Source organism: Heptranchias perlo, unplaced genomic scaffold, assembly GCF_035084215.1.
Source record: "Heptranchias perlo isolate sHepPer1 unplaced genomic scaffold, sHepPer1.hap1 HAP1_SCAFFOLD_424, whole genome shotgun sequence".
Classification (NCBI taxonomy): domain Eukaryota; kingdom Metazoa; phylum Chordata; class Chondrichthyes; order Hexanchiformes; family Hexanchidae; genus Heptranchias; species Heptranchias perlo.
This window is the reverse complement of record NW_027139436.1, coordinates 37,986-53,317: the sequence shown is the minus strand read 5'-3', so window position 1 is coordinate 53,317 and position 15,332 is coordinate 37,986. Positions and strand designations below refer to the sequence as shown.

Sequence of the window (15,332 nt, the reverse complement as noted above, 5' to 3'; positions counted from 1 at the left end):
CTCACTCTCTCTGTCTCTCTCACTCTCACAATCTCTCACACTCTCTCTTTGTATCTTTGTCTCACTCTCTCTGTTTCCCAATCTCTCTTAGTCTCTTTCTCACCCTCTCTGTCTCTCGGTCTCTCTCCGTCTCTCACACTCTCTCTCATTCTCTCATTCCCTCTGTCTCTCTCACTCTCTCTATCATTTTCATTCTGTCCCCCTCACTGTCTGCTTCTGTATCTCTCTCACTCTCGCTCTCTCTCCTGCTGCATCTCTCACTCAAATTCTCTCTCTGTCTGTGGGTATCCAAAAAAATTTATGAAATAAAGTAAAATTTGGGAGAAAAATCAACCTCATTCATTCTACACCTTGAGGACTGGGTCCAGTTCTGGTCAGACTGCACCTTGAGGACTGGGTCCAGTTCTGGTCAGACTGCACCTTGAGGACTGGGTCCAGTTCGGGTCTGACTGCACCTTGAGGACTGGGTCCAGTTCTGGTCAGACTGCACCTTGAGGACTGGGTCCACTTCTGGTCGGACTGCACCTTGAGGACTGGGTCCAGTTCTGGTCAGACTGCACCTTGAGGACTGGGTCCAGTTCGGGTCTGACTGCACCTTGAGCAGTGGGTCCAGTTCTGGTCAGACTGCACCTTGAGGACTGGGTCCAGTTCTGGTCGGACTGCACCTTGAGGACGGGGTGCAGTTCTGGTCAGACTGCACCTTGAGGACTGGGTCCAGTTCTGGTCGGACTGCACCTTGAGGACGGGGTGCAGTTCTGGTCAGACTGCACCTTGAGGACTGGGTCCAGTTCGAGTCAGACTGCACCTTGAGGACAGGGTCCATATCTGGTCAGACTGCACCTTGAGGACTTGATCCACTTCTGGTCAGACTGCACCTTGAGGACTGGGTCCACTTCTGGTCGGACTGCACCTTGAGGACTGGGTCCAGTTCTGGTCAGACTGCACCTTGAGGACTGGGTCCAGTTCTGGTCAGACTGCACCTTGAGGACAGGGTCCATATCTGGTCAGACTGCACCTTGAGGACTGGGTCCAGTTCTGGTCAGACTGCACCTTGAGGACTGGGTCCAGTTCGGGTCTGACTGCACCTTGAGGACTGGGTCCAATTCTGGTCAGACTGCACCTTGAGGACTGGGTCCACTTCTGGTCGGACTGCACCTTGAGGACTGGGTCCAGTTCTGGTCAGACTGCACCTTGAGGACTGGGTCCAGTTCGGGTCTGACTGCACCTTGAGCAGTGGGTCCAGTTCTGGTCAGACTGCGCCTTGAGGACTGGGTCCAGTTCTGGTCGGACTGCACCTTGAGGACGGGGTGCAGTTCTGGTCAGACTGCACCTTGAGGACTGGGTCCAGTTCTGGTCAGACTGCACCTTGAGGACTGGGTCCAGTTCGAGTCAGACTGCACCTTGAGGACAGGGTCCATATCTGGTCAGACTGCACCTTGAGGACTGGGTCCACTTCTGGTCAGACTGCACCTTGAGGACTGGGTCCAGTTCTGGTCAGACTGCACCTTGAGGACTGGGTCCACTTCTGGTCGGACTGCACCTTGAGGACTGGGTCCAGTTCTGGTCAGACTGCACCTTGAGGACTGGGTCCAGTTCTGGTCGGACTGCACCTTGAGGACTGGGTCCACTTCTGGTCGGACTGCACCTTGAGGACTGGGTCCAGTTCTGGTCAGACTGCACCTTGAGGACTGGGTCCAGTTCTGGTCAGACTGCACCTTGAGGACAGGGTCCATATCTGGTCAGACTGCACCTTGAGGACTTGATCCACTTCTGGTCAGACTGCACCTTGAGGACTGGGTCCACTTCTGGTCGGACTGCACCTTGAGGACTGGGTCCAGTTCTGGTCAGACTGCACCTTGAGGACTGGGTCCAGTTCTGGTCGGACTGCACCTTGAGGACTGGGTCCAGTTATGGTCAGACTGCACCTTGAGGACAGGGTCCAGTTCTGGTCAGACTGCACCTTGAGGACTGGGTCCAGTTCTGGTCAGACTGCACCTTGAGGACTGGGTCCAGTTCTGGTCGGACTGCACCTTGAGGACGGGGTGCAGTTCTGGTCAGACTGCACCTTGAGGACTGGGTCCAGTTCGAGTCAGACTGCACCTTGAGGACAGGGTCCATATCTGGTCAGACTGCACCTTGAGGACTGGGTCCACTTCTGGTCAGACTGCACCTTGAGGACTGGGTCCAGTTCTGGTCAGACTGCACCTTGAGGACTGGGTCCAGTTCTGGTCGGACTGCACCTTGAGGACTGGGTCCAGTTCTGGTCAGACTGCACCTTGAGGACTGGGTCCAGTTCTGGTCAGACTGCACCTTGAGGACTGGGTCCAGTTCTGGTCGGAGTGCACCTTGAGGACTGGGTCCAGTTATGGTCAGACTGCACCTTGAGGATTGGGTCCAGTTCTAGTCAGACTGCACCTTGAGGACTGGGTCCACTTCTGGTCGGACTACATCTTGAGGACCTGGTCCAGTTTTGGTGGGAATGCACCTTGAGGACTGGGTCCAGTTCTGGTCAGACTGCACCTTGAGGACTGGGTCCACTTCTGGTCGGACTGCACCTTGAGGACTGGGTCCAGTTCTGGTCAGACTGCACCTTGAGGACTGGGTCCAGTTCTGGTCGGACTGCACCTTGAGGACTGGGTCCACTTCTGGTCGGACTGCACCTTGAGGACTGGGTCCAGTTCTGGTCAGACTGCACCTTGAGGACTGGGTCCAGTTCTGGTCAGACTGCACCTTGAGGACAGGGTCCATATCTGGTCAGACTGCACCTTGAGGACTTGATCCACTTCTGGTCAGACTGCACCTTGAGGACTGGGTCCACTTCTGGTCGGACTGCACCTTGAGGACTGGGTCCAGTTCTGGTCAGACTGCACCTTGAGGACTGGGTCCAGTTCTGGTCGGACTGCACCTTGAGGACTGGGTCCAGTTATGGTCAGACTGCACCTTGAGGACAGGGTCCAGTTCTGGTCAGACTGCACCTTGAGGACTGGGTCCAGTTCTGGTCAGACTGCACCTTGAGGACTGGGTCCAGTTCTGGTCGGACTGCACCTTGAGGACGGGGTGCAGTTCTGGTCAGACTGCACCTTGAGGACTGGGTCCAGTTCGAGTCAGACTGCACCTTGAGGACAGGGTCCATATCTGGTCAGACTGCACCTTGAGGACTGGGTCCACTTCTGGTCAGACTGCACCTTGAGGACTGGGTCCAGTTCTGGTCAGACTGCACCTTGAGGACTGGGTCCAGTTCTGGTCGGACTGCACCTTGAGGACTGGGTCCAGTTCTGGTCAGACTGCACCTTGAGGACTGGGTCCAGTTCTGGTCAGACTGCACCTTGAGGACTGGGTCCAGTTCTGGTCAGACTGCACCTTGAGGACTGGGTCCAGTTCTGGTCGGAGTGCACCTTGAGGACTGGGTCCAGTTATGGTCAGACTGCACCTTGAGGATTGGGTCCAGTTCTAGTCAGACTGCACCTTGAGGACTGGGTCCACTTCTGGTCGGACTACATCTTGAGGACCTGGTCCAGTTTTGGTGGGAATGCACCTTGAGGACTGGGTCCAGTTCTGGTCAGACTGCACCTTGAGGACTGGGTCCAGTTCTGGTCAGACTGCATCTTGAGGACTGGGTCCATGCACTGGGAAGACTGCACCTTGAGGACTGGGTCCATGCACTGGGAAGACTGCAACTTGAGGACTGGAGAGAGAGTGGGGCAGTGGGATTAGTGTGATATTGATACGGGACGATGGGGAGATTGTGGGGCAGTGGGATTAGTCTGGGATTGATACAGGAGTATGGGGAGAGAATGGGGCAGTGGGATTAGTGTGAGATTGATACAGGACGATGGGGAGATTGTGGGGCAGTGGGATTAGTGTGATATTGATACAGGACTATGGGGAGAGAGTGGGGCAGTGGGATTAGTGTGAGATTGATACAGGAGTATGGGGAGAGAGTGGGGCAGTGGGATTAGTGTGATATTGACAGAGGGCTCTGGGGAGAGGGTGGGGCAGTGGGATTAGTGTGAGATTGATACAGGAGTATGGGGAGAGAGTGGGGGAGTGGGATTAGTGTGAGATTGACACAGGGCTCTGGGGAGAGGGTGGGGCAGTGGGATTAGTGTGAGATTGATACTGGACTATGGGGAGAGAGTGGGGCAGTGGGATTAGTGTGAGATTGATACTGGACTATGGGGAGAGAGTGGGGCAGTGGGATTAGTGTGAGATTGATACAGGAGTATGGGGAGAGAGTGGGGCAGTGGGATTAGTGTGAGATTGACACAGGGCTCTGGGGAGAGAGTGGGGCAGTGGGATTAGTGTGAGATTGATACAGGACTATGGGGAGAGAGTGGGGCAGTGGGATTAGTGTGAGATTGACACAGGGCTCTGGGGAGAGGGTGGGGCAGTGGGATTAGCTCCGGATTGATACGGGGCTATGGGGAGCAGGTGGGGCAGTGGGATTAGTGTGAGATTGATACAGGAGTATGGGGAGAGAGTGGGGCAGTGGGATTAGTGTGAGATTGATACAGGAGTATGGGGAGAGAGTGGGGCAGTGGGATTAGTGTGAGATTGATACTGGACTATGGGGAGAGAGTGGGGCAGTGGGATTAGTGTGAGATTGACACAGGGCTCTGGGGAGAGGGTGGGGCAGTGGGATTAGCTCCGGATTGATACGGGGCTATGGGGAGCAGGTGGGGCAGTGGGATTAGTGTGGGACAGACAGAGAAAGGGCCGGGATTCGGTGAAACAGTTAGTTGCTCATTGACAGTGAGGAGATTTCCGACACCTCGAGGATGTGAAGGGGATTTTATAAATAAAATCTCTCACTCCCTCTGTCTCTCTCACTCTCTCTGTCTCTCTCACTCTGTCTCGTTCATTCTCTCTCTCTCTCACTCCCTCTGTCTTTCTCACTCTCTAGTCTTTTTCACTCTGTCGTCCTCACTGTCCGCTTCTCGCTCTCACTCACTCTCGCTCTCTCTCTCCTGCTGCCTCTCTCTCTCACTCGAATTCTCTCCCTCTCTCTCTCTCTGTATCCGTAAATTTTCAGAAATAATGTAAAATTTGAGAATAAAAAATCAAACCTCATTCATTCTACAACTTGAGGACTGGGTCCAGTTCTGGTCAGACTGCACCTTGAGGACTGGGTCCAGTTCTGGTCAGACTGCACCTTGAGGACTGGGTCCAGTTCTGGTCAGACTGCACCTTGAGGACTGGGTCCAGTTCTGGTCAGACTGCACCTTGAGGACTGGGGCCAGTTCTGGTCAGACTGCACCTTGAGGACTGGGTCAATTTCTGGTCACCGAGATACCAGGGAGACAATCGACTGCTGGAGGCAGCACAGAGAAGAGTCTCGAGGCAGCTCCCCAGTATCAGGGGCGGGTCTGAGTAATGAGGAAAGACTGGAGAGACTTGGGCTTTTGAGAGTGGATGTGAAGTGTCTGAGAGGAGACCTTGGAGAGGGATACAAGATAGGAAAGGGACAGGAAATGACTTTGTATTAAATTCCCTCACTCTGTTTACAGTCCCACACTGTAACTGTGTTTATATACAGTTCCCTCACTCTGTGTATTCCCACACTGTAACTGTGTTTATGTACAGTTCCCTCACTCTGTGTATTCCCACACTGTAACTGTGTTTATGTACAGTTCCCTCACTCTGTGTACAGTCCCACACTGTAACTGTGTTTATGAACAGTTCCCTCACTCTGTGTATTCCCACACTGCAACTGTGTTTATGTACAGTTCCCTCACTCTGTGTATTCCCACACTGTAACTGTGTTTATGTACAGTTCCCTCACTCTGTGTATTCCCACACTGTAACTGTGTTTATGAACAGTTCCCTCACTCTGTGTATTCCCACACTGTAACTGTGTTTATGTACAGTTCCCTCACTCTGTGTATTCCCACACTGTAACTGTGTTTATGAACAGTTCCCTCACTCTGTGTATTCCCACACTGTAACTGTGTTTATGTACAGTTCCCTCACTCTGTGTATTCCCACACTGTAACTGTGTTTATGTACAGTTCCCTCACTCTGTGTATTCCCACACTGTAACTGTGTTTATGTACAGTTCCCTCACTCTGTTTATTCCCACACTGTAACTGTGTTTATGTACAATTCCCTCACTCTGTGTATTCCCACACTGTAACTGTGTTTATGTACAGTTCCCTCACTCTGTTTATTCCCACACTGTAACTGTGTTTATGTACAATTCCCTCACTCTGTGTATTCCCACACTGTAACTGTGTTTATGTACAATTCCCTCACTCTGTTTATTCCCACACTGTAACTGTGTTTATGTACAATTCCCTCACTCTGTGTATTCCCACACTGTAACTGTGTTTATGTACAGTTCCCTCACTCTGTTTATTCCCACACTGTAACTGTGTTTATGTACAATTCCCTCACTCTGTGTATTCCCACACTGTAACTGTGTTTATGTACAATTCCCTCACTCTGTTTATTCCCACACTGTAACTGTGTTTATGTACAATTCCCTCACTCTGTGTATTCCCACACTGTAACTGTGTTTATGTACAGTTCCCTCACTCTGTGTATTCCCACACTGTAACTGTGTTTATGTACAGTTCCCTCACTCTGTGTATTCCCACACTGTAACTGTGTTTATGTACAATTCCCTCACTCTGTGTATTCCCACACTGTAACTGTGTTAATGTACAGTTCCCTCACTCTGTGTATTCCCACACTGTAACTGTGTTTATGTACAGTTCCCTCACTCTGTGTATTCCCACACTGTAACTGTGTTTATGTACAGTTCCCTCACTCTGTGTATTCCCACACTGTAACTGTGTTTATGTTGAATTCTCCGGTCCGTTATTTTGATAAACTGACCAACACCCTCACACTGTGAAGAGTAAAATTTGCTGCACAATAACCCAATTTCTTATCCGCACCTGCGGCTGGAAGACCATTAACTCGGTGAAGGAGGCCCTTTGGCCCGTCCGAAACCTGCTGGCCTTCCAGCTGAAGGAGCTGTCCACGACCGAGTGTTGCCGACTGGCACACTCCAAGGTCCAGGAGTACGTGCTGCGGGATGCACTGAGGCGAGGTGCGGCCTACGCAACGGCTGTATGGGGAGAGGCCACCGTGTGAGGCCACCCCACCCTGTATCGTACACCATGAATCATAAGAAATGGACTGTGTTTGAATTGTAACATTGGGATCGTATTGTGTACGATCTGTATTGTATTAGTTTGAATTGTACTGGTTTGGAATTGTGATATTTGCATTGAACTGAGTATCTTTAAATTCTATAAAATAAAGTATATTTTAAAATTTCAATAAAGTTTTTGTTCTGAGAGTCTGGCTCCTTTCAGTAAATATAAACCTGTTTATTGGTGCAATGGACAAAATCACAACTGTATTTCCATATCTAAAGCCGCCTGCTTATTCTTTTTAGCAACAAGGTCCCTGTGGGAGGTCCCCCTGCTCAGAATAAGCCTGGCTGTGAAATCTGAGAGGAAGTGGAAGGAGAAGCAACCAGACTTGATGTTATCGTTGAGTTTCGAACATCTGTCAACTGGTAATAACAAATAGTCACTGTGCTTCGAGTAAACCAAGGGCTGGAGAGTGAGAAGCTTCTCAAGCTTTCATTCAGGGTTAATTCCAACACCTAAACCTGCCAGTTGTCTGTTACACATCAAGCAAATATTACACATTTCATCCACTCCCTCAACACTGTCCCATCAAACACTCCCAGGGCAGGTACAGCACGGGTTAGATACAGAGTAAAGCTCCCTCTACACTGTCCCATCAAACACTCCCAGGGCAGGTCCAGCACGGGTTAGATCCAGAGTAAAGCTCCCTCTACACTGTCCCATCAAACACTCCCAGGGCAGGTACAGCACGGGTGAGATACAGAGTAAAGCTCCCTCTACACTGTCCCATCAAACACTCCCAGGGCAGGTACAGCACGAATTAGATACAGAGTAAAGCTCCCTCTACACTGTCCCATCAAACACTCCCAGGGCAGGAACAGCACGGGTTAGATACAGAGTAAAGCTCCCTCTACACTGTCCCATCAAACACTCCCAGGGCAGGAACAGCACGGGTTAGATACAGAGCAAATCTCCCTCTACACTGTCCCATCAAACACTCCCAGGGCAGGTGCAGCACGGGTGAGATACAGAGTAAAGCTCCCTCGACACTGTCCCATCAAACACTCCCAGGGCAGGTACAGCACGAGTTAGATACAGAGTAAAGCTCCCTCTACACTGTCCCGTCAAACACTCTCAGGGCAGGTACAGCACGAGTTAGATACAGAGTAAAGCTCCCTCTACACTGTCCCATCAAACACTCCCAGGGCAGGTGCAGCACGGGTCAGATACAGAGAAGCTCCCGCGACTCTGTCCCGTCAAATTGTGATGTGGAGATGCCGGTGATGGACTGGGGTTGAAAATTGTAAACAATTTTACAACACCAAGTTGCAGTCCTACAATTTTATTTTAAAATCCACAAGCTTTCGGAGGCTTCCTCCTTCCTCAGGTGAATGTGATTTCAGTCCCACATTCACCTGAGGAGGGAGGAAGCCTCCGAAAGCTTGTGGATTTTAAAATAAAATTGTTGGACTGTAACTTGGTGTTGTAAAATTGTTTACAAACATCAAATTGTCCCAGGGAAGCAACAGCACGGGTTAGATACAGAGTAAAGCTCCCTCTACACTGTCCCATCAAACACTCCCAGGGCAGGTACAGCACGAGTTAGATACGGAGTAAAGCTCCCTCTACACTGTCCCATCAAACACTCCCAGGGCAGGTACAGGGTGAGATACAGAGTAAAGCTCCCCCAACACTGTCCCATCAAACACTCCCAGGGCAGTGACAGCATGGGTTAAATACAGAGGAAAGTTCCCTGTACACTGACCCATCATACACTCCCAGGGCAGTTGCAGCACGGGTTAGATATAAAGTAAAGCTCCCTCTGCACTGACCCATCAAACATTCCCAGGGCAGGTACAGCACGGGTTAGAAACAGAGCACATCTCCCTCTACACTGTCCCATCAAACAATCCCAGGACAGGTGCAGCACGGGTTAGATACAGAGTAAAGCTCCCTCTACATTGTCCCGTAAAACACTCCCAGGGCAGGTACAGTACGTGTTAGATATAGAGTAAAGCTCCATCTACAATGCCCCATTAAACATTCCCAGGTCAGATGCAGCACGGGTTAGATACAGAGTAAAGCTCCCTCTACACTGTCCCATCAAACACTCCCAGGGCAGGTACGGCACGGGTGAGATACAGCGTAAAGCTCCCTCTACACTGTCCCATCAAACACTCCCAGGGCAGGTACAGCACGGGTGAGATACAGCGTAAAGCTCCCTCTACACTGTCCCATCAAACACTCCCAGGGCAGGTACGGCACGGGTTTGCTCCAGAGTAAAGCTCCCTCTACACTGTCCCATCAAACACTCCCAGGGCAGGTACAGCACGGGTTAGATACAGAGTAAAGCTCCCTCTACACTGTCCCATCAAACACTCCCAGGGCAGGTACAGCACAGGTCCGATCCAGAGTATAGAAGGAGTCGAGAGGTGGTGGTGAGGTCGAGCTGGGTATCGTCAGTTTACATGTGGAACCTGATGTCATGTCTTCGGATGATATCACCGAGGGGCAGCATGTAGATGAGAAATGGGAGGGGGCCAAGGGTAGATCCTTGGGGGACTCCAGAGGTAACGGTGTGGGGGTGGGAAGAGACGCCATTGCAGGTGATTCTCTGGCTACGACTGGAGAGATCAGAATGGAACCCTTGGGAAACACACTTGGGAACGGACGGTCATTGAACTGTTCCACACACACTCCTTAAACCACATCATAGAATCAGAGAATGATACAGCACTGGGAGAGGCCATTCGGACCATCGTGCCTGTGCTGGCTCTTTGGACGAGCGATCCAATCAGTCCCACTCCCCCTGCTCTTTCCCCCGTAGCCCTGCAAATTTTCCCCCTTCAAGTATTTATCCAATTCCCTTTTGAAAGTTATTATTGAATCTGCTTCCACCGCCCTTTCAGGCCGTGAATTCCAGATCATCACAACTCGCTGCGTAAAAAAATGTTTCCTCATCTCCCCCTCTGGTTCTTTTACCGATTACCGTAAATCTGTGTCCTCTGGTTACCTTATTTACTCTGTTAAAACCCTTCATGATTTTGAACACCTCGATCAAATCTCCCCTTAACCTTCTCTGCTCTCAGGAGAACAACCCCAGTTTCTCCAGTCTCTCCACATCACTGAAGCCCCTCATCCCTGGAACCATTCTAGTAAATCTCCTCTGCACCCTCTCCAAGGCCTTGACATCCTTCCTAAAGTGTGGGGCCCAGAATTGGTCACAATACTCCAGCTGGGGCCCTAACCAGTGTTTTATAAAGGTTCAGCATAACTTCCTTGCTTTTGTACTCTATGCCTCGAGTTATAAAGCCCAGGATCCCGTCTGTCTTTTTAACAGCCTTCTCAACTTGTCCTGCCACCTTCAAAGATTTGTGTACACCCCCCCCCAGGTCTCTCTGTTCCTGCACCCCCTTTAAAATTGGACCATTTCGTTCATGTTGCCTCTCCTCACTCTTCCGACCAAAATGAATCACTCGCTGGTTAGTCGAGCTCGGGGCAGCCTTGGGTTGTTCTGGGCAAGACTTCCCAACACGGCCTGACTGAGGTGTGGGGTAAACAGTGAAGGAGGCAACAGGATGGGAAACACAGGGGAGGGGCATCCAAGGCTGGGGAACACTTTCAGCTCAGAAACAATTTGCTGGATGTGGACCCGGCCCAGTCAGCAAACACTGAGTGCGGTTTCCATCAATCATTGCTGACGGGGTGAGTTTAGTTCTGGGTGTGTGTCGCTGCGTGTTGCTGATAAGGCCTCGGTCTAAACAGGCTCTTCTGCTGTTTATCTCAAACGGAGCAGCAGACCGGTTCTGTGAGCAAACCCACTGAGCTGTGTTCGGGGGCCGGTCAGTAAAATCTAACGGAGCCCCTCCTGGTTCTGAGCCCCCTGTACAGCTCTGGAAATCAGGAACAGAGACTGGAGGAGAAACTGTGAGACTGGAATGGGGAACGTTCCACAAAATGATTCAAGTATACAGAGAGAGAGATTTTATAAATATATATATCAATATATATAGAGAGAGAGATGGAGATAGACAGAGTGGGGGATAGATAGACTGCTGGAGATATAGGACCAATACTATAGATGGTGTTACTAGTGTGGGTGTGTTATTCAGACATCTGATGGTGTTACATAGAGAGAGAGAGGTGGAGATAGACAGAAGAGTGTTAGATAGATATCGAGATAGAGAGATAAATAGATAGACAGACAGACTGCTGCTGGGATTGGACTAATACTGGACATTATTCTGGCCGCACTCCCGAAACCTTCACACATGAATTTGAATCACTGGAACTTTCTGAAGCCACTCTTTCCCGGGGCTCTGAGGTATTTCCCACTCCCCGCTAAAGACCCCCGCCCACTGTTGAGTTCGGGACAAACCTCCCCCCTCCTCTCCCTCTCCCTGTCTCTTCCTCTTCCTCTCTCTCTCTCCCTCTCTCTCTCTCTCCCCCCACCCCGCTCGTGCTCGCCAATCCCCCAATCACAGCCTGGCTTTTTACCCGCCCTCTCCCTCTCCCTCTCTCTCCCTCTCGCTCTCTCTCTCTCTCTCCCCCTCTCCCTCTCTCACTCCCTCTCTCTCCCTCTCCCTCTCTCTCTCTCTCTCCCTCTCCCTCTCTCCCTCTCCCTCTCTCTCTCTCTCTCTCTCCCTCTCTCTCTCTCTCTCTCCCTCTCTCCCCGGGCCCCTCGTGCTTTTCCTGTTGGGGTTTGAAGGCCGAGCTCGCGAAGCCCATCCTTCACTCACCTTCACTCACTCGGGCTCCTCCGCCCCGCAGTTGAACACCTTTTAAAATCACCTCAATCCATCAGGAAAAGGGAGGAGGGGAAAAGCAGAGGGTGTTTGAGGGGGAGAGGCCCCTCTTCACCCCCTCCCCCGTCCCACCCCACCCCCTCATTAAATAAAAAGGAGCAGAAACAGGAAGGCTGAGAAAGAAAGAAAGAGCTGAGAAAAAGATGAGAAGCAGGTCAGTGGTTTGGGCCCAGAGTTGTGTGGTGACAAGTGGCCCTGGGGTTTTTACCCAAGACAGGCCTCAGGCCCAAGTCATTGGCTCCACATGTTGAGGCAATGGTGCAGGCCGAGAGGTGCCCGGTATCGGGGAGCAGCAGCAGCAGGGAATCAAATCTCAGGCTCAGTAAGTACGGCCATCGTTTCTCTTCATCCATTTCAATTAGAATAACATTTCGCTGAATGTGGCCCAGGTCAAGTGAGGGGATCTCGGATCAGAGCCCGTCACAGGGAATGAGATCAACTCCCCTCCTTTATACAGTGTTACTGGTGTGGGTGTGATACACGGACACCTGGTGCTGTTACTGCTGCAGGTATAGTACTAATACTTCACATGGTGTTACTGGTGTGGGTGTGATACACGTACACCCGGTGCTGTTACTGCTGCAGGTATAGTACTAATACTTCACATGGTGTTACTGGTGTGGGTGTGATACACGTACACCCGGTGCTGTTACTGCTGCAGGTATATTACTAATACTTCACATGGTGTTACTGGTGTGGGTGTGATACACGGACACCTGGTGCTGTTACTGCTGCAGGTATAGTACTAATACTTCACATGGTGTTACTAGTGTGGGTGTGATACACGTACACCTGGTGCTGTTACTGCTGCAGGTATAGTACTAATACTTTCGATGGTGTTTAGTGCGGGTGTGTTATTCTGACATCAGATGGTGTTCCTGACGGTGTTTCACTCCTACACTAGATGCCATTATTGGGACATGTCGTCCTGCCAATGGAAACAGTCTATTGACGGTGACCTTGCCTGTTCATTTGATCATTTTGAACACCTCGATCACATATCCTGGGTTCCAATTCGAGTCTGACATCGATCCCATCTCAGGTTCAGGGTCTCCACTCCCGTTAAGCAGTCTGGGAATCTTAATATTAAGGCAGTTGATTCCCGCTGCCCTGGATCGACTCGTCCCACAGTGAGACCCGGGGATGGAACAGTGATCTCCCCCTTGTGATCCCCACCCCACACTCATGTCTTCTGCGCCTGGATCTCCTGAGCCTGGGCTCAGTGGGGATCACTCTCGCCTCGGAGTCAGAAAGGTCGTGGGTTCAAACCCCATTCCAGAGACTTGATCCCAGCTGACACTCACTGAGGGAGAGCTGCACTGTCGGAGGTGCCGTCCTTCGGGTGAGACGTTAAACCGAGGCCCCGCCTGCCCTCTCAGGTGGGTGGAAAAGATCCCATGGGACTATTTCGAAGAAGAGCTGGGAAGTTCTCCCCGGTGTCCAGGGCCAATATTTATCCCTCAACCAACATCATTGAATGACAAATTATCTGGTCATTTTATCTCATTGCTGTTTGTGGGATCTTGCTGTGCGCAAATTGGCTCTCGCCTTTCCTACATTACATCAGTGACTGCACTTCAGAAAATCCTGAATTGTCTGTAAAGCTCTTTGGGAGGTCCTGAGGTTTGTGAAAGGCTCTGTATGAAGGAAAGTTCCTGGGAGTGACTGTGAGAGGAGGTGAACTTTGGTTCGATTTGTTTGCTGCTTTATTCCAAAGCCGGGTGAGATGTTCAGAACAACAGGGACAATCAGAGTCACTTCATTCAATCAGTCCAGCTCACATTCGAGTGATGAAAGGGTCTCGAGAATACACTGTCCTCCCACCACCTGGGAGGGGAATCTTGATCCAAACAGAATAACTCCTCTGCAGAACCTCTCTCTCTGCAGTTCCCCGTCTTCACTGAACCTTCGAGCAGCACTCGGCTGCCCGCCTGACTGGGCAGCCTTCTGTTTCCAAAAGCCTGACTGCCTCTCTTGGTGTCTGCGTCCCGCTCCTAAAAGCTCTGTGTTAAAAGACCCCCCTCTCGCAGACTGACAGAGATCAAAGGGTTTTCGATCACAATGTGGGGAGAGGCGTCTTTCCCAAAACCCAGACAAATGAAACACTTATTGTCAGGTCTCTGGGAGAGACAACTCCCGATCAGCAAATTACCCACCGGCCGTCGAGGAGTCTCTGTTTCTTTGATTAATTCTTGGGGTGTGGGGCACCGCTGGGCAAGGCCGGCATTTATTGCCCGTCTCGAGTTGCCCTGAGAAGGTGGGGGTGGGCCTTCATCTTGAACCGCTGGTCGTGGTTTCATACAAATGAATATCTTGCTCGTCCACTTCAGAGGGCAGCTAAGGGTCAACCAGGTTGGTGTGGGACTGGAGTCACGTATAGGCCGGACTGGGGAAGGACGGCAGGTTCCCCACAGGTAGTTCCTGAAGCAGTTGGGTCTTTACGATAATCCGACAGCTCCACGGTCACTTTTCCTGATCCTAACTTTTTATTTCCAGATTTATTCCGGGTTCTCCCATCGGGGTCGTCTCCACCTGTCCCTCGGCCGTCTAGACCAGGGAACCGCACCCATGGAATGACATAACATGTCCCCGTCTGTCTGTGCACCATGTGGGCTCCCATGTCTCCTCTCCCTTGAGCAGGTAAGACACATAAAGCTGGTTCCTCCTGCATGCTTTTGGGGGCAGGCCTCAGGGCCCAAACCCCCTGTTACCCCCTGGGGATCTGAACACACCCTCTCTGAATATGGAGCCTTTTTAAATTCAGCTCTCCCTCACTCTGAGCCCTCAGGCAGGGCTGGGAGTTTGCCCCTCCTCCTTGGTTTGTCCGTCCCGAGCTGGAATCTCAAGGTCGAGGGGTAAATGGTGAATCTTTATAAACCGACAGTAAGACCACAGTCGGAGCACTGTGTGCAGTGTGGGGATCCACACTGTGTTGAGGCAATCGAGACGGTGCAGCAAACATTCATTAAGATGCTGCCTGGTGTGAAAATAAAAACAAGAACAAAGCTGTTTCCGCTCACGGTCTCTCTGATTCCCCTCACGGTGTCTCTGATTCCCTTCGCGGTCTCTCTGATTCCCCTCACGGTCTTTCTGATTCCCCTCACGGTCTCTCCGATTCCCCTCACGGTCTCTCCGATTCCCCTCGCGGTCTCTCCGTTTCCCCTCACGGGTTCTCTGATTCCCCTCGCGGTCTCTCTGATTCCCCTCACAGTCTCTCTTATTCCCCTCACGGTCTCTCTGATTCGCCTCACAGTGTCTCCGATCCCCCTCACCGTCTCTCTGACTCCCCTCATAGAATCATCGAATGGTTACAGCACAGAAGGAGGCCATTCTGCCCATCGAGCCCGTGCTGGCTCTTTGTAAGACCAATCCAGTCAGTCCCATTCCCCCGCCCTTTCCCCGTGAGTTTACAAATCGATCCCAA

General features: G+C 51.3%; 1 protein-coding gene across 1 annotated transcript in view; it reads left to right on the top strand.

The window, feature by feature from the left end:
* LOC137312351 (uncharacterized) overlaps positions 1 to 14,490 on the top strand; it is a 107,293-nt gene extending 92,803 nt beyond the window's left edge. The window contains exons 3-5 of the mRNA XM_067978923.1: positions 7,406 to 7,528; positions 12,813 to 12,950; positions 14,405 to 14,490. Coding sequence (XP_067835024.1) covers positions 7,406 to 7,528; positions 12,813 to 12,950; positions 14,405 to 14,490 — 347 coding nt within the window. The remainder of the gene's footprint in view (positions 1 to 7,405; positions 7,529 to 12,812; positions 12,951 to 14,404) is intronic.
* Positions 14,491 to 15,332: the final 842 nt, after the last annotated feature.